The sequence below is a fragment of the Oncorhynchus gorbuscha genome, linkage group LG03 (assembly GCF_021184085.1).
Source record: "Oncorhynchus gorbuscha isolate QuinsamMale2020 ecotype Even-year linkage group LG03, OgorEven_v1.0, whole genome shotgun sequence".
Classification (NCBI taxonomy): Eukaryota; Metazoa; Chordata; class Actinopteri; order Salmoniformes; family Salmonidae; genus Oncorhynchus; species Oncorhynchus gorbuscha.
In genome coordinates, this window is record NC_060175.1 from 102,120,826 (window position 1) to 102,143,918 (window position 23,093).

Below are 23,093 nucleotides of genomic sequence, written 5' to 3' on the forward strand. Positions count from 1 at the left end.
TCGCTACAACTCGGGCTCGGGAGAGCCGAAGGTCGAAAGCCATGCGTCCTCTGATACACAATCCAACCAGGCTGCTTCTTAACACAGCGCGCATCCAACCCGGAAGCCAGCCGCACCAATATGTCAGAGGAAACACTGTGCACCTGGCAACCTTGGTTAGCGCGCACTGCGCACGGCCCGCCACAGGAGTCGCTGGTGCGTGATGAGACAAGGACTTCCCTTCCGACCAAACCCTCCCTAACCTGGACGACGCTGGGCCCACGGCAACGCACAATTGAGCCTGGGCTCGAACCCAGAGTCTCTGGTGGCACAGTGCCTTAGACCACTGCACCACCTGGGAGGCCCTCTGACTAAATCATTTGACTAGTAGTTTTTATTTTATTTCACCTTTATTTAACCAGGTAGGCTAGTTGAGAACACCTTTATTTAACCAGGTAGGCTAGTTGAGAACACCTTTATTTAACCAGGTAGGCTAGTTGAGAACACCTTTATTTAACCAGGTAGGCCAGTTGAGAACACCTTTATTTAACCAGGTAGGCCAGTTGAGAACACCTTTATTTAACCAGGTAGGCCAGTTGAGAACACCTTTATTTAACCAGGTAGGCTAGTTGAGAACACCTTTATTTAACCAGGTAGGCTAGTTGAGAACACCTTTATTTAACCAGGTAGGCTAGTTGAGAACACCTTTATTTAACCAGGTAGGCTAGTTGAGAACACCTTTATTTAACCAGGTAGGCTAGTTGAGAACACCTTTATTTAACCAGGTAGGCTAGTTGAGAACACCTTTATTTAACCAGGTAGGCTAGTTGAGAACACCTTTATTTAACCAGGTAGGCTAGTTGAGAACACCTTTATTTAACCAGGTAGGCTAGTTGAGAACACCTTTATTTAACCAGGTAGGCAAGTTGAGAACAAGTTCTCATTTACAATTGCGACCTGGCCAAGATAAAGCAAAGCAGTTCGACACATACAACAACACAGAGTTACACATGGAGTAAAACAAACATACAGTCAATAATACAGTATAAACAAGTCTATATACAATGTGAGCAAGTGAGGTGAGATAAGGGAGGTAAAGGCAAAAAAAAGGCCATGGTGGCAAAGTAAATATAATATAGCAAGTAAAACATTGGAATGGGAGATTTGCAGTGGAAGAATGTGCAAAGTAGAGATAGAAATAATGGGGAGCAAAGGAGCAAAATAAATAAATAAAATAAATACAGTAGGAAAAGAGGTAGTTGTTTGGGCTAAATTATAGGTGGGCTATGTACAGGTGCAGTAATCTGTGAGCTGCTCTGGCAGCTGGTGCTTAAAGCTAGTGAGGGAGATAAGTGTTTCCAGTTTCAGAGATTTTTGCAGTTCGTTCCAGTCACTGGCAGCAGAGAACTGGAAGGAGAGGCGGCCAAAGAAAGAATTGGTTTTGGGGGTGACCAGAGAGATATACCTGCTGGAGCGTGTGCTACAGGTGGGAGATGCTATGGTGACCAGCGAGCTGAGATAAGGGGGGACTTTACCTAGCAGGGTCTTGTAGATGACATGGAGCCAGTGGGTTTGGCGACGAGTATGAAGCGAGGGCCAGCCAACGAGAGTGTACAGGTCGCAGTGGTGGGTAGTATATGGGGCTTTGGTGACAAAACGGATTGCACTGTGATAGACTTCATCCAATTTGTTGAGTAGGGTATTGGAGGCTATTTTGTAAATGACATCGCCAAAGTCGAGGATTGGTAGGATGGTCAGTTTTACGAGGGTATGTTTGGCAGCATGAGTGAAGGATGCTTTGTTGCGATATAGGAAGCCAATTCTAGATTTAACTTTGGATTGGAGAAGTTTGATATGGGTCTGGAAGGAGAGTTCACAGTCTAACCAGACAACCAGGTATTTGTAGTTGTCCACGTATTCTAAGTCAGAGCCGTCCAGAGTAGTGATGTTGGACAGGCGGACAGCTGCAGGCAGCTAGTTCTTCAAAGTAGATGAGGCATATCTATCACAAACTTGTCTCTATTCCCTCTCTCACGTCGTTGTGTACCTTCCTCTTTCATGCGGTCTGCGTGCATCTAACTAAACTTAGCAGGCGTAAAAGTCTATCCATCTCTAACTGAGATTTAAAAAAATACAAAAACTGGTGCAATGGATTATGGTCATTGCAGTTAATTACCAAATTTCTGCAATGAACTAGGTTAAATATTTGCTTAATGAAAACTACAACTCCCTTCAGCCCAGCGTCCCGCACAGTTCAGTTGATTTCGCTCGTGAACGATTTTCTCTCTCCAGAAACGGCGAGTTGGCTTCACAAAGAAAACAAACTAAATGGAATTCAAGTCATTGAACTGACAATTAGTTTTTATAAATAACCCCCCAAAATTATAATACAAAATGGTGGTTAATCGCACTAGTGTGTTCTACTGTACCTTTATGTCGTGTGAGTACATACCTGTAGATATGCAGTGCGAGACAGTGGGCTTGCCAGCGCACGGCGGAGGAGTTGGACTCGAGCAGGAAGCAGCGGAGGAACTGAATGAGAGTCTCTTTGTCGGCAAACTTGTTGAGCTGAGAGACCAGAGCAGTACACAGCTGGTCCTCCTGGCTACCCACACCGTCACCTGGAGAAGACAACATTTTAGAGAAAGACTTGCTTGGAACACACACACACACACACACACACACACACACACACACACACACACACACACACACACACACACACACACACACACACACACACACACACACACACACACACACACACACACACACACACACACACACACACACACACACACACACACACACACACACACACACACTTCAGACTACAGTACCAAGTCTGTTTCTCAAACTTACAAAAAATGAAAGGTTTTCAAGGATCAAAAAAACATTTTAACTCAATCATTTCCTAACGATCGAAAGACGAAAAACAATCAACGTATTTCCAACGATATACAGCTGTAATAATTTAAGTAAGTAAGGTCATAACGTGCTGAACTCTCGCATCTCTCTCCCTCACCTTCTTTGTCTTTCTCCTTGTCCTCCTTTTTGCTCTTCTTGCTTGAGGACTTGCTCTGAGAGGACTGAGTCCCAGTGCCCCCAGACCCTCCTCCGGAGGAAGAGGAGGAAGAGGAAGCCAGGACCTTGCTGCCACACAGAGCACAGGACAGCAGCTGGAGGAGCACCGGAGACACTCCCTCATCTACCAGGAAGCTGACCTGTAGTAGGAAGTATAGTATGGCTGGAGAGAGAGAGAGGGGAGGGGGAGAGAGAGAGAGGGGAGTGGGGAGAGAGGGGAGGGGGAGAGAGAGAGAGGGGAGTGGGGAGAGAGGGGAGTGGGGAAAGAGAGAGAGGGGAGAGAGAGAGAGAGAGGGGAGTGGGGAGAGAGGGGAGGGGGAGAGAGAGAGGGAGAGAGAGAGGGGAGGGGGAGAGAGAGAGAGGGGAGGGGGAGAGAGAGAGAGGGAGAGGAGAGAGAGAGAGGGGAGTGGGGAGAGAGAGAGAGGGGAGTGGGGGAGAGAGAGAGGGGAGGGGGAGAGAGAGAGGGGAGGGGGAGAGAGAGAGAAGGGAGGGAGAGAGAGAGAGGGAGAGAGAGAGAGGGGAGGGGGAGAGAGAGAGAGGGGAGAGAGAGAGAGGGGGAGTGAGAGAGGGAAGGGGGGAGAGAGAGGGTTAAAAAGACTAACTAATCCATGCCAACTGAATCTCTCGCAGTACAGCACCGATTGGCTCGATAACAGAAAAAGGACAGGGGAACACTTCAAGAAATTCACAAGTCTAAAGGCTACCCTGGTTACCACTTGAAGAGTCTAAAGGCTACCCTGGTTACCACTTGAAGAGTCTAAAGGCTAAAGGTTACCACTTGAAGAGTCTAAAGGCTACCCTGGTTACCACTTGAAGAGTCTAAAGGCTACCCTGGTTACCACTTGAAGAGTCTAAAGGTTACCCTGGTTACCACTTGACAAGTCTAAAGGCTACCCTGGATACCACTTGACAAGTCTAAAGGCTACCCTGGTTACCACTTGACAAGTCTAAAGGCTACCCTGGTTACCACTTGACAAGTCTAAAGGCTACCCTGGTTACCACTTGACAAGTCTAAAGGCTACCCTGGTTACCACTTGAAGAGTCTAAAGGTTACCCTGGTTACCACTTGAAGAGTCTAAAGGTTACCCTGGTTACCACTTGAAGAGTCTAAAGGTTACCCTGTTTACCACTTGAAGAGTCTAAAGGCTACCCTGGTTACCACTTGAAGAGTCTAAAGGTTACCCTGGTTACCACTTGAAGAGTCTAAAGGTTACCCTGTTTACCACTTGAAGAGTCTAAAGGCTACCCTGGTTACCACTTGAAGAGTCTAAAGGTTACCCTGGTTACCACTTGACAAGTCTAAAGGCTACCCTGGATACCACTTGACAAGTCTAAAGGCTACCCTGGTTACCACTTGACAAGTCTAAAGGCTACCCTGGTTACCACTTGACAAGTCTAAAGGCTACCCTGGTTACCACTTGACAAGTCTAAAGGCTACCCTGGTTACCACTTGAAGAGTCTAAAGGTTACCCTGGTTACCACTTGAAGAGTCTAAAGGTTACCCTGGTTACCACTTGAAGAGTCTAAAGGTTACCCTGTTTACCACTTGAAGAGTCTAAAGGCTACCCTGGTTACCACTTGAAGAGTCTAAAGGTTACCCTGGTTACCACTTGAAGAGTCTAAAGGTTACCCTGGTTACCACTTGAAGAGTCTAAAGGTTACCCTGGTTACCACTTGAAGAGTCTAAAGGCTACCCTGGTTACCACTTGAGAGGGGAAAAAGACTAAAAAAGAGCAAGAGTGAAGAGCCTTGAACTTACAGTCATCCTTCATACAGAACTTCTGCCAGTTGATGGTCCTCTGGGTGGCTATCTCAGCACAGGCCTTCAGGTGCTCCATCTGTCGACAAAAAACAGAGCAACTCAAGTACAAGAAAAAGTCGCAAAAATATATACATATATATTTTTTTAAAGATGTAAGACTGAGGTATTAGGGGATTAATACATTTAAAAAAAAACGTTTTTTTTCTCTCCCAAGAACTGAGATGTAGACAGACACTCACCAGACTAATGAGCGTGTCGTACTGCAGGGCGGAGCCGGAGGTTGCCGTGACGACGCCGGCGCGGAGGAAGATGCCCTGTTCTTCCAGGAGCTTCTTGATGCCGCGGACGTGAGAGTCCAGCGTGTGCAGGTCCCGGAGCTGACGGTACTTCTCCTTAGAACCACAGATGAACAGGAGCAGCTTCCTGACCTGCCGCCTCACGAAGGGCGTCTGCTGAATCATCAGGTACTACACAGGAAACCATAGATGGTAGAAGGGGTGTTAGTGTGTGTGTGTGTGTGTGTGTGTGTGTGTGTGTGTGTGTGTGTGTGTGTGTGTGTGTGTGTGTGTGTGTGTGTGTGTGTGTGTGTGTGTGTGTGTGTGTGTGTGTGTGTGTGTGTGTGTGTGTGTGTGAGCTAGTAGGAGACAGAGAGCGATTGAGGGAGAGGAGGAAAACAAGTGTGGGGGATCATGTACCTCAGACAGGAAGTAGAACCAGGAGTGGTCGAAGACAGGAGGCGGGATGCGGGGGTTGGTGTCAGCGATCTTCTTGATCTGATAAGGTAATCTCAGAACCATCTCAGTCAGAAGTTGGGAGTAGGCCTCAAACACATCAGCAGCATGACCCTGATTAAGAGACAGGAGAGAGCGAGAGGAGAGAGACAGGAGAGAGCGAGAGGAGAGAGACAGGAGAGAGCGAGAGGAGAGAGACAGGAGAGAGCGAGAGGAGAGAGACAGGAGAGAGCGAGAGGAGAGAGACAGGAGAGAGCGAGAGGAGAGAGACAGGAGAGAGCGAGAGGAGAGAGACAGGAGAGAGCGAGAGGAGAGAGACAGGAGAGAGCGAGAGGAGAGAGACAGGAGAGAGCGAGAGGAGAGAGACAGGAGAGAGCGAGAGGAGAGAGCGAGAGGAGAGAGACAGGAGAGAGCGAGAGGAGAGAGACAGGAGAGAGCGAGAGGAGAGAGACAGGAGAGAGCGAGAGGAGAGAGACAGGAGAGAGGGAGAGGAGAGAGACAGGAGAGAGCGAGAGGAGAGAGCGAGAGGAGAGAGACAGGAGAGAGACAGGAGAGAGTGAGAGGAGAGAGACAGGAGAGAGCGAGAGGAGAGAGCGAGAGGAGAGAGACAGGAGAGAGCGAGAGGAGAGAACATACATGAAGTAAATAGACACACTCAGGAACACAGTGTCTGCCAATCACCTTGCATCCCAAACATCTATTCATTATGTGATCAAGATGACCCATTCAGCACCAGTGATGGTCCAACTGATCCCCTCAACATGCTGAAACAAAGTCTGTGAAAAAACAGTTTGTTGGCTGCACTCAACAAGATTACGTTTTTGGAAATCGGCTTTGGGGTTTCCTCTTACCTTGACGTACTGCCTCAGGAAGAAGGGGCTCATGTCCGGAGGAGAGGAGGAGGTGTGAGGTTTGAGGAGCTGGGAGGCTGCCACAGACTCCTCCTCTTCCTGCTGGCTCTTCCAGAACTCCAGCAGAGACTTGAGGACGTGGAGACAGTAGTCTATCGCCCCCTGACTGAGCAGGGCTGTGGCCGTGGCGTTGGAGATCAGAGAGGACGACTGGAGAAGGAGATGTGAATCGGGAAAACTTAGAACAGATCAACATAAAATTCCATAGGAGGCCATTTTGAAAAAAGGTAGAAAAGCCTCAGTTTTCTGTCCGTAAAACCCTAACGAAGGCATCACGCTGAAATGTATCACTTAAAGGAGCAATATGCAGAAATCGCTCCCCTATTTCCTGGTTGCTAAAATTCGAATAGTTCACCTAATCATAGTTTATGTGACAAAACAGGCAATGTAGAGAATCATTGTACCATCTAAAACCTGCTGTGAAATATATTATCAGCTGTCTGAAGTTGGTGTTCAAAACCGAAAGTAAAAAGATGCCGAATCAAAAATGAAATCTGCGATATTTAACTTTTTTGGGTGACCCGAACAAATTCACATAGAAAAGGGTGTTATAGATCTGTTATTCTCATTGAAAGCAAGTCTATGAAGCGGTAGATGTGTTCTATGTGCGCTAATTCTATGCTTTCCGTTTTTGCGTCTTCTACACCAGCTTCAGAAACACAATATTTTTTGGTTATTATAAATATATTTCACAGCAGGTTTAGATGGATACAACGATTCTTTAGACACTGGCTTGTGTCACAAACTGATATCAGGCGAACTATTCGAATTTTAGCAACCAGGAAATAAGGGAGCGATTTCTGCATATTGCTCCTTTAAGGGAAGCATAGAAATAGCGCAGATCTTTACCACTTATTAAGACTTGCTTTCAATGAGAATGACAGATCTATAACTCACATTTCTATGTGAATTGGGTTATAATTGCAGCTTTAATAAAAGCATTGAGTGGGTTGAGTCACTGAATCTACTTCATTGTCCTCCATGAGTGACTGAATATAATTTTATCTTCTGGTTAATATAGAAAATCTCTGGGGGGGGAGAAAAAAAGTTATTTTTTTGGTAAATATTGGAGGAGCGGAAAGCCCGTACCTCAGAGGAAGACTTCGATCCAGACTTGGTTCTGGACATGAACACAGAGAGCAGTCTCATGATGACCAGATGGACCTCATTGATGGGGCTGCGCTCGTTCTTCTTGGACACGTCCTGGAGGAGAAACAAACAAAACGCAGGTGAGAGAACGGACAATGACAAAGGGACACACACACCAAGGCTGTTTCTAACGGCTGTTACGGTGACCGTATTACCGCCACACTGTCACAAAGTCATGACCGCAGTCAAAGGTGACCGGTGATCGTTTAGGCACAGTAACTAGGCTTTTCAAAACAGCGTTCTGATCCTACTGATGGTCATTATTAGCCATCCAAACATTTTAACTGCCTGGTATTCAGCAATCTGTTGTCCCTCTAATCACTCTGACATCAATGTAAATGTATCCGAAAATCAAACACTTTCATGAGAGCCCAGGAGCTCATGTTGCGCAACATTTTCTATAGGCTATGCAATTGCGTGAGAAAACAAGAGTGATGGCCTCTGTTAAAAAGAGGAGGATCCCATCAGCTTCCTATAGGATAGGCCAACTGTATTTATTTCTCAACTTTCCTAATATTAAGTAGTTTGCTTTTCTTTACAACAGGAGTATATCCTACCTGGCTGCCATGAAAATAAACCAGGGGGAAAAGCGTCCTCCATTCGATATTTAAGTGCAAAGATGACATGTATTTTTCCCGATAGCCCCTGTTTAGATACAGGTGCATTATAATGGTCCATTCTACATCAAAACTAATTTAACACATTATTTAGTCTATGTGAAGACAAGATTTAATCAAGAATAGTCTGATGGGTGACAATGACGTGTGGCCCCCATTGTGAATGACGTATGCCCGTCCCTTGTGAATGACGTATGCCCCCCCTTTGTGAATGACGTGTGCCCCCCTTTGAATGACGTGTGCCCCCCCTGAGAATGACGTGTGGCCCCCCTTGTGAATGACGTGTGGCCCCCCTTGTGAATGACGTGTGGCCCCCTTGTGAATGACGTGTGGCCCCCCTTGTGAATGACGTGTGGCCCCCCTTGTGAATGACGTGTGCCCCCCCCTGTGAATGACGCATGCTCCCCCTTGTGAATGACGCGTGCCCCCCTTGAGAATGACGCATGGCCCCCCTTGAGAATGACGCATGGCCCCCCTTGAGAATGACGCATGGCCCCCTTGAGAATGACGGCCCCCCTTGAGAATGACGCCCCCCTTGAGAATGACGCGTGGCCCCCTTGAGAATGACGTATGGCCCCCCTTGAGAATGACGTATGGCCCCCCTTGAGAATGACGTATGGCCCCCCTTGTGAATGACGTATGGCCCCCCTTGTGAATGACGTATGGCCCCCCCCTTGTGAATGACGTATGGCCCCCCCTTGTGAATGACGTATGGCCCCCCTTGTGAATGACGTATGGCCCCCCCTTGTGAATGACGTATGGCCCCCCTTGTGAATGACGTATGGCCCCCCTTGAGAATGACGTATGGCCCCCCTTGAGAATGACGTATGGCCCCCCTTGTGAATGACGTATGGCCCCCCTTGTGAATGACGTATGGCCCCCCTTGTGAATGACGTATGGCCCCCCTTGTGAATGACGTATGGGCCCCCCTTGTGAATGACGTATGGGCCCCCCTTGTGAATGACGTATGGGCCCCCCTTGTGAATGACGTATGGGCCCCCTTGTGAATGACGTATGGGCCCCCCTTGTGAATGACGTATGGGCCCCCCTTGTGAATGACGTATGGGCCCCCCTTGTGAATGACGTATGGGCCCCCCTTGTGAATGACGTATGGGCCCCCCTTGTGAATGACGTATGGGCCCCCCTTGTGAATGACGTATGGGCCCCCCTTGTGAATGACGTATGGGCCCCCTTGTGAATGACGTATGGCCCCCCTTGTGAATGACGTATGGGCCCCCCTTGTGAATGACGTATGGGCCCCCTTGTGAATGACGTATGGGCCCCCCTTGTGAATGACGTATGGGCCCCCCTTGTGAATGACGTATGGGCCCCCTTGTGAATGACGTATGGGCCCCCCTTGTGAATGACGTATGGGCCCCCCTTGTGAATGACGTATGGCCCCCCTTGTGAATGACGTATGGGCCCCCTTGTGAATGACGTATGGCCCCCCTTGTGAATGACGTATGGGCCCCCTTGTGAATGACGTATGGGCCCCCTTGTGAATGACGTATGGGCCCCCTTGTGAATGACGTTGGGCCCCCTTTGTGAATGACGTATGGGCCCCCCTTGTGAATGACGTATGGGCCCCCCTTGTGAATGACGTATGGGCCCCCCTTGTGAATGACGTATGGGCCCCCCCTTGTGAATGACGTATGGGCCCCCCTTGTGAATGACGTATGGGCCCCCCTTGTGAATGATGCCTAGTGTGTGCAGAAAGACAACAGCGTGTGCATTTTCTAACAACTTTTTCAAATGAAAGTCGCACACCTCCTGTAGCCGAGCCCATGGTTTGATCAGGTTTGTATCACAACTAAAGTGGCCAAATAACTTCTTAAATATAAGAACATGAATCTGCTTTACAGATTGTTGAGCCTAACTGACATACAGAAGCTGCGCGTGACTTTCGAGTTTGGGGATGAAACATTGTCACCATAAAATTTACACCTTTATAATAATAATAATAATATATGCCATTTAGCAGACGCTTTTATCCAAAGCGACTTACAGTCATGTGTGCATACATTCTACGTATGGGTGGTCCCGGGAATCGAACCCACTACCCTGGCGTTACAAGCGCCATGCTCTACCAACTGAGCTACAGAAGGACCACAATTTATAATAGAATAGGTCAACCTTTGTACTATTGGGGGGGGGGGGGGGGGGGGGTAGTAAATTGACATAGGCTAGTGCTTTTGCTGTTCGTTAGGTTGGCTTACGAAAAGTAAATGTGGACAGTTCTTCGAATATCTTCAATATGCACCTCAGAATTGGATAAGGACGCACGCAGTAGGGTCCCAGATGTGTCCGTCTTCACTTGTAGCCTGTGAGAAGGACCCAAATCACGTGACGGGCATTGGCTATTAAAAATGTAGATAACCGAGAGAGCCATGTGAATGAGAGGGGCTTCGGAGCATGGCGATTGGCAGCCAGAAGAAGGGAATTATAATATTCAGCCTAAGGGCACAACGACCACAAGGCATGGACTTGTTTTTTTTTTTATAGGTTGGTCACTGGGAAATTCAAGGCCTGGTGAGAATATTATCAAGTGCTTGTCAAACTGTGAATGAGAGACTGATGAAGTGAGTGCAGCCTGCACATTTTTTTACATTTATGTATTTAAAAAACATTTAATCGCATCATGCCGCCTTACAATGTTTTAAAAATCTAAATATATAAAGCCCAACGTTTGTAGAACTTAAGTTCTGGCCGAGCCAATAGAAACCTACAGTCATATGGCCGAGCCAATAGAAAGCTACAGTCATATGGCCGAGCCAATAGAAAGCTACAGTCATATGGCCGAGCCAGATCAGGACCTAACTTAAGGAGTTATTCTGTTCTAGACAAAACGTTCTTCATATCCTGTTTCTTCAGACCTGTCTAAAATAAATAATGGATTTATTGTGATGGTGTAGACTATATTACATGGATTTATTGTGATGGTGTAGGTAGACTATATTACATGGATTTATTGTGACGGTGTAGGTAGACTATATTACATGGATTTATTGTGACGGTGTAGGTAGACTATATTACATGGATTTATTGTGATGGTGTAGACTATATTACATGGATTTATTGTGATGGTGTAGGTAGACTATATTACATGGATTTATTGTGATGGTGTAGACTATATTACATGGATTTATTGTGATGGTGTAGGTAGACTATATTACATGGATTTATAGTGATGGTGTAGGTAGACTATATTACATGGATTTATTGTGATGGTGTAGGCTATATTACATGGATTTATTGTGAAGGTGTAGACTATATTACATGGATTTATTGTGATGGTGTAGACTATATTACATGGATTTATTGTGATGGTGTAGACTATATTACATGGATTTATTGTGATGGTGTAGACTATATTACATGGATTTATTGTGATGGTGTAGACTATATTACATGGATTTATTGTGATGGTGTAGACTATATTACATGGATTTATTGTGATGGTGTAGGTAGACTATATTACATGGATTTATTGTGATGGTGTAGGTTATATTACATGGATTTATTGTGATGGTGTAGACTATATTACATGGATTTATAGTGATGGTGTAGGTAGACTATATTACATGGATTTATTGTGATGGTGTAGGTTATATTACATGGATTTATTGTGATGGTGTAGGTAGACTATATTACATGGATTTATTGTGAAGGTGTAGACAGACTATATTACATGGATTTATTGTGAAGGTGTAGACTTACATGGATTTATTGTGAAGGTGTAGACTTACATGGATTTATTGTGAAGGTGTAGGTAGACTATATTACATGGATTTATTGTGAAGGTGTAGACTTACATGGATTTATTGTGAAGGTGTAGGTAGACTATATTACATGGATTTATTGTGAAGGTGTAGGTAGACTATATTACATGGATTTATTGTGATGGTGTAGACTATATTACATGGATTTATTGTGATGGTGTAGAATATATTACATGGATTTATTGTGATGGTGTAGACTATATTACATGGATTTATTGTGATGGTGTAGACTATATTACATGGATTTATTGTGAAGGTGTAGACTATATTACATGGATTTATTGTGAAGGTGTAGACTATATTACATGGATTTATTGTGATGGTGTAGACTATATTATTACATTGATTTATTGTGATGGTGTAGACTATATTACATGGATTTATTGTGATGGTGTAGGTAGACTATATTACATGGATTTATTGTGATGGTGTAGGTAGACTATATTACATGGATTTATTGTGATGGTGTAGACTATATTACATGGATTTATTGTGATGGTGTAGACTTACATGGATTTATTGTGAAGGTGTAGGTAGACTATATTACATGGATTTATTGTGAAGGTGTAGACTTACATGGATTTATTGTGAAGGTGTAGGTAGACTATATTACATGGATTTATTGTGAAGGTGTAGGTAGACTATATTACATGGATTTATTGTGATGGTGTAGACTATATTACATGGATTTATTGTGATGGTGTAGAATATATTACATGGATTTATTGTGATGGTGTAGACTATATTACATGGATTTATTGTGATGGTGTAGACTATATTACATGGATTTATTGTGAAGGTGTAGACTATATTACATGGATTTATTGTGAAGGTGTAGACTATATTACATGGATTTATTGTGATGGTGTAGACTATATTATTACATTGATTTATTGTGATGGTGTAGACTATATTACATGGATTTATTGTGATGGTGTAGGTAGACTATATTACATGGATTTATTGTGATGGTGTAGGTAGACTATATTACATGGATTTATTGTGATGGTGTAGACTATATTACATGGATTTATTGTGATGGTGTAGAATATATTACATGGATTTATTGTGATGGTGTAGACTATATTACATGGATTTATTGTGAAGGTGTAGACTATATTACATGGATTTATTGTGAAGGTGTAGACTATATTATTAAATGGATTTATTGTGATGGTGTAGACTATATTACATTGATTTATTGTAATGGTGTAGAATATATTACATGGATTTATTGTGATGGTGTAGACTATATTACATGGATTTATTGTGAAGGTGTAGACTATATTACATGGATTTATTGTGAAGGTGTAGACTATATTATTAAATGGATTTATTGTGATGGTGTAGACTATATTACATTGATTTATTGTGATGGTGTAGACTATATTATTAAATTGATTTATTGTGAAAGTGTAGGCTATATTATTACATGGATTTATTGTGATGGTGTAGACTATATTATTAAATGGATTTATTGTGATGGTGTAGACTATATTATTAAATGGATTTATTGTGATGGTGTAGACTATATTATTAAATGGATTTATTGTGATGGTGTAGACTATATTATTACATGGATTTATTGTGAAGATGTAGACTATATTATTAAATGGATTTATTGTGAAAGTGTAGGTTATATTAAATAGATTTATTAGACTTTTTAAAATGTAGATGTTCCAAAGGTCTGCATCAGTGGCTTATAGGCTGTGTGGAAGCCAGGAGATGCTAAACGTAATTATGTTAATGAACGGTCAGTTACCGTGAGACAGACACAGCCCTAACTGTTACGTTACTCGCCGTAAATTCCTTTCTTCTGCATCCTTGTTGACCCATTTCCTCTCAAAGCTCCAATGTGCTTTGATGGGAACCAGGGAAACGATACGACGGCCACACACACACACACACACACACACACACACACACACACACACACACACACACACACACACACACACACACACACACACACACACACACACACACACACACACACACACACACACACACACACACACACACACACACCTTCTTGTGCATGCCCAACTCGGCGATGAGTAGAGCCAGCAGGTCGTCCAGAGCTCCCTTGTCCTTGTCATCTTCTCCATCCAGGTCAGAGGTCAGCATCAGGACCACCTGCATTACATTGACATTTCAGTCATTTAGCAGAATGCTCTATAACCTGAAAGACTGGGGGGGTATGCCCTATTCCCTATATAGTGCACTACTTTAGACCAGAGCCCTATTCCCTATATAGTGCACTACTTTAGACCAGAGCCCTACTCCCTATATAGTGCACTACTTTAGACCAGAGCCCTATTCCCTATATAGTGCACTACTTTAGACCAGAGCCCTATTCCCTATATAGTGCACTACTTTAGACCAGAGCCCTATGTCCTATATAGTGTGGTACTACTATAGACCAGAGCCCTATTCCCTATATAGTGCACTACTTTAGACCAGAGCCCTATTCCCTATATAGTGCACTACTTTAGACCAGGTCCCTATGTCCTATATATTGCACTACTTTAGACCAGAGCCCTATTCCCTATATAGTGCACTACTTTAGACCAGGTCCCTATGTCCTATATAATGCACTACTATAGACCAGAGCCCTATTCCCTATATAGTGCACTACTTTAGACCAGAGCTCTATTCCCTATATAGTGCACTACTTTAGACCAGAGCCCTATTCCCTATATAGTACACTACTTTAGACCAGGGTGCCATATAGTGCACTACTTTAGACCAGAGCTCTATTCCCTATATAGTGCACTACTTTAGACCAGAGCTCTATTCCCTATATAGTGCACTACTTTAGACCAGGGTGCCATTTGCGACACAAGCCTCCCAATCAGTACATTAAACTAAAGGGAAATAAAAATTATATATATATATATATAAAGAACATATCACGATCGTTCCAAAATCCTCCCAAACAGAAACAGCCTTGTATCTGCAAAATCATTGTCAGTAAAGACAGACAAGTTTGAGTGGATGAAAGGCCAGCACAACAGTAACGGGCTAGTACCTGCATGTAAGGGATAGCGTGGACTCCTCCTACACTGTCCAGCTGGGGCAGGTGCTGTAGGAGTCGCTCCAGCAGCATCAGACGCACCGTGTGGAGTCTGGAACAGATACAACAAGAACGTCAGAACACAAAGCACGCGGTTGCCATGGAGACAACAGGCGTGGTTAGATGTACACAGTAGCAGTCTAAAGTTTTGGACACGCCTAACTCATTCAAGGGCTTTTCTTTATTTTGGACCCCCTCCCCTACGTTGTAGAATAACAGTGAAGACATCAAAACTATGAAATAACACATATGGAATCATGTAGTAACCAAAAAAAAGGGTTAAACAAATGAAAACATATTTGATGAGATTCTTCAAAGTAGCCACCCTTTACCTTGACAGCTTTGCACATACTTGGCATTCTCTCAACCAGCTTAATGACGTAGTCACCTGGAGTACATTTCAATTAACAGGTGTGTCTTGTTAAAAGTTAAGAAGAAAAGAAATACCACAAATTCATGTGTTTGTTAATTGTGTTGTGATAAGGTTGGGTGGTATACAGAAGATAGCCCTATTTGGTAAAAGACCAAGTCCATATTATGGCAAGAACAGCTCAAATAAACAAAGAGAAACGACAGTCCATCTGGAAAATTTCAAGAACTTCAAAAGTTTCTTCAAGTGCAGTCCAAAAACGATCAAGCTCTATGATGAAACTGGCTCTCATGATGACCGCCACAGGAAAGGAAGACCCAGAGTTACCTCTGCTGCAGAGGATACATTCATTAGAATTACCAGCCTCAGAAATAGCAGCCCAAATAAATGCTTCACAGAGTTCAAGTAACAGACATCAACATCAAAATCAACTGTTCAGAGGAGACTGACTTCATGGTCCAATTGCTGAAAATAAACCACATCACCAATAAAAGAAGAGACTAACATGGTCCAAATCAAGACAAAGGAGATGATTGTGGACTACAAGACAGTTCACATCGACCGGAATGGAACAGGCACAACAAACCAACAAACTAACATGGTCCAAACCACTTAGACAGTGAAAAGCACAACAAAACCTTTCCCCTACAGCTGCACTGCACCATCGAGAGCATCCTGACTGGTTGCATCACTGCCTGGTATGGCAACTGCTCGTCCTCTGACCGCAAGGCACTACAGAGAGTAGTGAGAACGGCCCAGTCCATCACTGGGGCAAAGCTTCCTGCCATCCAGGACCTCTATACCAGGCGGTGTCAGAGGAAGGCCCTAAAAATGGTCAAAGACTCCAGCCAGCCCAGTCATAGACTGTTCTCTCTGCTACCGCACAGCAAGCGGTACCGGAGCGCCAAGTCTAGGTCCCAAAGGCTTCTTAACAGCTTTTACCCACAAGCCATAAGACTCCTGAACATCTAATCAGATGGCTCCCCTCCCCTCCCCTCCCCTCCCCCCCCCTCTTTTACACCACTGATACTCTGTTGTTATCATCTATGCAGAGTCACTTCAATATTTCTACTTATATGTACATATTACCTCAACGAACCGGTACCCCCTGTATAAAGCCTCCACATTGACTCTGTACCAGTACCCCCTGTATATAGCCTCCACATTGACTCTGTACTGGTACCCTCTGTATATAGCCTCCACATTGACTCTGTACTGGTACCCCCTGTATAAAGCCTCCACATTGACTCTGTACCAGTACCCCCTGTATATAGCCTCCACATTGACTCTGTACTGGTACCCCCTGTATATAGCCTCCACATTGACTCTGTACTGGTACCCCCTGTATATAGCCTCCACATTGACTCTGTACTGGTACCCCCTGTATATAGCCTCCACATTGACTCTGTACCATAATACCCCGTATAAAGCCTCCACATTGACTCTACCGTAATACCCGGTATATAGCCTCCACATTGACTCTGTACCGTAATACCCTGTATATAGCCTCCACATTGACTCTGTACCAGTACCCCCTGTATATAGCCTCCACATTGACTGTACTGGTACCCCCTGTATATAGCCTCCACATTGACTCTGTACCATAATACCCTGTATAAAGCCTCCACATTGACTCTGTACCATAATACCCTGTATATAGCCTCCACATTGACTCTGTACCAGTACCCCCTGTATATAGCCTCCACATTGACTCTGTACTGGTACCCCCTGTATATAGCCTCCACATTGACTCTGTACCATAATACCCTGTATAAAACCTCCACATTGACTCTACCGTAATACCCTGTATATAGCCTCCACATTGGCTCTGTACCGTAATACCCTGTATATAGCCTCCACATTGACTCTGTACCAGTACCCCCTGTATATAGCCTCCACATTGACTGTACTGGTACCCCCTGTATATAGCCTCCACATTGACTCTGTACCATAATACCCTGTATAAAGCCTCCACATTGACTCTGTACCATAATACCCTGTATAAAGCCTCCACATAGACTCTGTACCAGTACCCCCTGTATATAGCCTCCACATTGACTCTGTACTGGTACCCCCTGTATATAGCCTCCACATTGACTCTGTACCGTAATACCTTGTATATAGCCTCCACATTGACTCTGTACTGGTACCCCCTGTATATAGCCTCCACATTGACTCTGTACCGTGGTAGTGGGTTCGATCCCCGGGACCACCCATACGTAGAATGTATGCACACATGACTGTAAGTCGCTTTGGATAAAAGCGTCTGCTAAATGGCATATATTATTATTATTATTATTACCGTAATACCCTGTATATAGCCTCCACATTGACTCTGTACCAGTACCCCCTGTATATAGTCTCCACATTGACTCTGTACCAGTACTCCCTGTATATAGCCTCCACATTGACTCTGTACCAGTACCCCCTGTATATAGCCTCCACATTGACTCTACCAGTACTCCCTATATATAGCCTCCACATTGACTCTGTACCAGTACTCCCTGTATATAGTCTCCACATTGACTCTGTACCAGTACCCCCTGTATATAGCCTCCACATTGACTCTGTACCGGTACCCCCTGTATATAGCCTCCACATTGACTCCGTACCCCTCTGTATATAGCCTCCACATTGACTCTGTACTGGTACCCCCTGTATATAGCCTCCACATTGACTCTGCACCGGTACCCCCTGTATATAGCCTCCACATTGACTCTGTACCGGTACCCCCTGTATATAGCCTCCACATTGACTCTGTACTGGTACCCCCTGTATATAGCCTCCACATTGACTCTGTACTGGTACCCCCTGTATATAGCCTCCACATTGACTCTGTACTGGTAGCCCCTGTATATAGCCTCCACATTGACTCTGTACTGGTACCCCCTGTATATAGCCTCCACATTGACTCTGTACCAGTACCCCCTGTATATAGCCTCCACATTGACTCTGTACTGGTACCCCCTGTATATAGCCTCCACATTGACTCTGTACTGGTACCCCCTGTATATAGCCTCCACATTGACTCTGTACTGGTACCCCCTGTATATAGCCTCCACATTGACTCTGTACCATAATACCCCGTATAAAGCCTCCACATTGACTCTACCGTAATACCCGGTATATAGCCTCCACATTGACTCTGTACCGTAATACCCTGTATATAGCCTCCACATTGACTCTGTACCAGTACCCCCTGTATATAGCCTCCACATTGACTGTACTGGTACCCCCTGTATATAGCCTCCACATTGACTCTGTACCATAATACCCTGTATAAAGCCTCCACATTGACTCTGTACCGTAATACCCTGTATATAGCCTCCACATTGACTCTGTACCAGTACCCCCTGTATATAGCCTCCACATTGACTCTGTACTGGTACCCCCTGTATATAGCCTCCACATTGACTCTGTACCATAATACCCTGTATAAAACCTCCACATTGACTCTACCGTAATACCCTGTATATAGCCTCCACATTGGCTCTGTACCGTAATACCCTGTATATAGCCTCCACATTGACTCTGTACCAGTACCCCCTGTATATAGCCTCCACATTGACTGTACTGGTACCCCCTGTATATAGCCTCCACATTGACTCTGTACCATAATACCCTGTATAAAGCCTCCACATTGACTCTGTACCATAATACCCTGTATAAAGCCTCCACATAGACTCTGTACCAGTACCCCCTGTATATAGCCTCCACATTGACTCTGTACTGGTACCCCCTGTATATAGCCTCCACATTGACTCTGTACCGTAATACCTTGTATATAGCCTCCACATTGACTCTGTACTGGTACCCCTGTATATAGCCTCCACATTGACTCTGTACCGTGGTAGTGGGTTCGATCCCCTACGTAGAATGTATGCACACATGACTGTAAGTCGCTTTGGATAAAAGCGTCTGCTAAATGGCATATATTATTATTATTATTATTACCGTAATACCCTGTATATAGCCTCCACATTGACTCTGTACCAGTACCCCCTCCACATTGACTCTGTACCAGTACCCCTGTATATAGCCTCCACATTGACTCTGTACCAGTACTCCCTGTATATAGCCTCCACATTGACTCTGTACCAGTACTCCCTGTATATAGCCTCCACATTGACTCTGTACCAGTACTCCCTGTATATAGTCTCCACATTGACTCTGTACCAGTACCCCCTGTATATAGCCTCCACATTGACTCCGTACCCTGTATATAGCCTCCACATTGACTCTGTACTGGTACCCCTGTATATAGCCTCCACATAGACTCTGTACCAGTACCCCCTGTATATAGCCTCCACATTGACTCTGTACCGGTACCCCCTGTATATAGCCTCCACATTGACTCTGTACATTGACTCTCTGTACTGGTACCCCTGTATATAGCCTCCACATTGACTCTGTACTGGTACCCCTGTATATAGCCTCCACATTGACTCTGTACTGGTACCCCCTGTATATAGCCTCCACATTGACTCTGTACTGGTACCCCCTGTATATAGCCTCCACATTGACTCTGTACTGGTACCCCCTGTATATAGCCTCCACATTGACTCTGTACTGGTACCCCCTGTATATAGCCTCCACATTGACTCTGTACCAGTATAGCCTCCACATTGACTCTGTTGACTCTGTACCAGTACCCCCTGTATATAGCCTCCACATTGACTCTGTACCGTAACACCCTGTATATAGCCTCCACATTGTACCAGTAATCCCTGTATATAGCCTCCACATTGACTCTGCACCGGTACCCCATGTATATAGTCTCACTATTGTTATTTTACTGCTGCTATTTAACTACCTTTGACTTTTATTTCTTATCTGTAGTTTTTTAAACGGCATTGTTGGTTAGGGGCTCGTAAGGAAGCATTTCACTGTAAGGTACCTGTTGTATTCGGCGCATGTGACTAATACAATTTGATTTGAAATCTATCCTTCGGTCTGATGAGTCCAACTTTGAGATTTTTGGTTTCAACCTCCGTTTCTTCGTGAGACGCAGGTGAACGGATGATCTCTGTATGTGTGGTTCACACCGTGAAGCATGGAGGAGGAGGTGTGATGGTTTGGGGTTCTTTTCTGGTGACACAGTTTGTGATTTATTTTCAAGGCACTTAATTCAAGGCACTTAACCAGCATGGCTACCACAGCATTCTGCAGAGATATGCGATCCCATCTGGTTTGGGCTTAGTGGGACTATCATTTGTTTTTCAACAGAACAATGATTCAAACACACCTCCAGGCTGTGTAAGGGCTATTTGACCTAGAAGGAGAGTGATGGAGTGCTGCATGAGATGACCTGGCCTCCACAGTCACCTGACCTCAACCAAATTGAGGTGGTTTGGGATGAGTTGGACCGCAGAGTGAAGGAAGTAGTCAAAAGCAGTCAACAAGTGCACAGCATATGTGGGAACTCCTTCAAGATAGTTGGAAAAGCATTCCAGGTGAAGCTGGTTGAGAGAATGTCAAGTGTGTGCAAAGATGTCAAGGGAAAAGGGTTGCTACTTTGAACAATCTATGATTCCATATGTGTTATTTCATGGGTTTGATGTCTTCACTATTATTCTACAATGTAGAAAATAGTAAAAACAAAGAAAAACCCTTGAATGAGTCTTCGTTCTAAAACTTTTGACTGGTACTGTGTGTACAGATATCAGATACACAATCAAAAAATCTCCTTAGAGATTCTTCTCTCCGTGAGAAGTGATGTCAAATCACGGGGTGGCAGGGTAGCCTAGTGGTTAGAGTGTAGAGGCGGCAGGGTAGCCTAGTGGTTAGAGTGTAGAGGTGGCAAGGTAGCCTAGTGGTTAGAGTGTAGAGGTGGCAGGGTAGCCTAGTGGTTAGAGCGTTGGACTAGTAACCGGAAGGTTGCAAGTTCAAACCCCGGCTGACAAGGTACAAATCTGTCGTTCTGCCCCTGAACAGGCAGGTAACCCACTGTTCCTAGGTCAAGAAAATAAGTATTTGTTCTTAACCCTTGCCTGGTTAAATAAAGGTAAAAGAAAAATGAAATTTAAAAATAAGTATTTGTTCTTAACTGACTTGCCTGGTTAAATAAAGGTGAAAGAAAAATTAAATTTAAAACATTTTATATATATATATATATTTTTTTTTAAATCTCACCGATTTCAAAGGACCAACACTGCAAACAGGTCAAAGTTCAAAACAGGGGAAAGTCCATACCATATACATACAATGTAGAATCAAACCACCACAGTGCCTTGGTGGGACCTGACCTGTTGCTGGTGTGGATGTCCCCCTCTGTCTCTGCGTCTCCGTCCGATCCATCTCCCTCCTGCTGGGCTGTGGTGGTGCTGATGGCCCCTGTGCTGGAGCTCACACTACCTGGTCCTGCTGGGTGGCCCTCAACGGTCGTGTCCCCGTACGCACTGCTGCGGCCCGACACTAGAGAGAGAGAGACAAGGAAAGAGGACGAACATTAGGAAAACAGACCTCCGCCAAGTGCCTAGGGGACCTAGGGGTTTAGTGGGTACAGGACTAGGGATTAGTTGTGATTCGATTTGGCTTAAAAAGTGCATCCTTCCTGCCCCCTTTCCTTGAAATAATTACTGATTAGACAGATGAACCTCAACAGCTCCACCACATGGCGTCCACATGTCCATGTCACGGGACGGCAGGGAGGCCTAGTGGTTAGAGTGTAGAGGTGGTAGGGTAGCCTAGTGGTGAGAGTGTAGAGGTGGCAGGGTAAGAGTGTAGAGGAGGTAGGTAGCCTAGTGGTTAGAGTGTAGAGGTGGCAGGGTAGCCTAGTGGTTAGAGTGTAGAGGCGGCAGGGTAGCCTAGTGGTTACAGTGTAGAGGCGGCAGGGTAGCCTAGTGGTTACAGTGTAGAGGCGGCAGGGTAGCCTAGTGGTTATAGTGTAGAGGTGGCAGGTAGCCTAGTGGTTAGAGTGTAGAGGTGGCAGGTAGCCTAGTGGTTAGAGTGTAGAGGTGGTAGGGTAGCCTAGTGGTTAGAGTGTAGAGGCGGCAGGGTAGCCTAGTGGTTAGAGTGTAGAGGCGGCAGGGTAGTCTAGTGGTTAGAGTGTAGAGGCGGCAGGGTAGTCTAGTGGTTAGGGTGTAGAGGAGGCAGGTAGCCTAGTGGTGAGAGTGTAGGGGTGGCAGGGTAGTCTAGTGGTGAGAGTGTAGAGGTGGCAGGGTAAGAGTGTAGAGGAGGTAGGTAGCCTAGTGGTTAGAGTGTAGAGGTGGCAGGGTAGCCTAGTGGTTAGAGTGTAGAGGCGGCAGGGTAGCCTAGTGGTTAGAGTGTAGAGGCGGCAGGGTAGCCTAGTGGTTATAGTGTAGAGGTGGCAGGTAGCCTAGTGGTTAGAGTGTAGAGGTGGCAGGTAGCCTAGTGGTTAGAGTGTAGAGGATGTAGGTAGCCTAGTGGTTAGAGTGTTGGTTTAGTAACCGAAAGGTTGCAAGTTCGAATCCCCGAGCTGACAAGGTACAAATCTGTCATTCTGCCCCTGAACAGGCAGTTAACCCACTGTTCCTAGGCCGTCATTGAAAATAAGAATTTGTTCTTAACTGACCTGCCTAGTAAAATAAAGGTAAAAAAAATATATATATATTCTAAATCATAACTTCCAAGTTAACTAGGAAGGTCATTTGAATAGGGCATCACAGTGTCCTC

General features: G+C 44.8%; 1 protein-coding gene across 1 annotated transcript in view; it reads right to left on the reverse strand.

Annotated features, from left to right (window-relative positions):
- LOC124032392 (E3 ubiquitin-protein ligase UBR4-like) overlaps positions 1-23,093 on the reverse strand; it is a 163,849-nt gene that overhangs the window by 47,368 nt on the left and 93,388 nt on the right. The window contains 10 exon segments of the mRNA XM_046344766.1: positions 2,432-2,600; positions 3,005-3,226; positions 4,823-4,901; positions 5,065-5,292; positions 5,521-5,670; positions 6,408-6,617; positions 7,557-7,670; positions 14,041-14,148; positions 15,044-15,140; positions 21,704-21,872. Of these exon segments, the coding sequence (XP_046200722.1) occupies positions 2,432-2,600; positions 3,005-3,226; positions 4,823-4,901; positions 5,065-5,292; positions 5,521-5,670; positions 6,408-6,617; positions 7,557-7,670; positions 14,041-14,148; positions 15,044-15,140; positions 21,704-21,872 (1,546 nt within the window).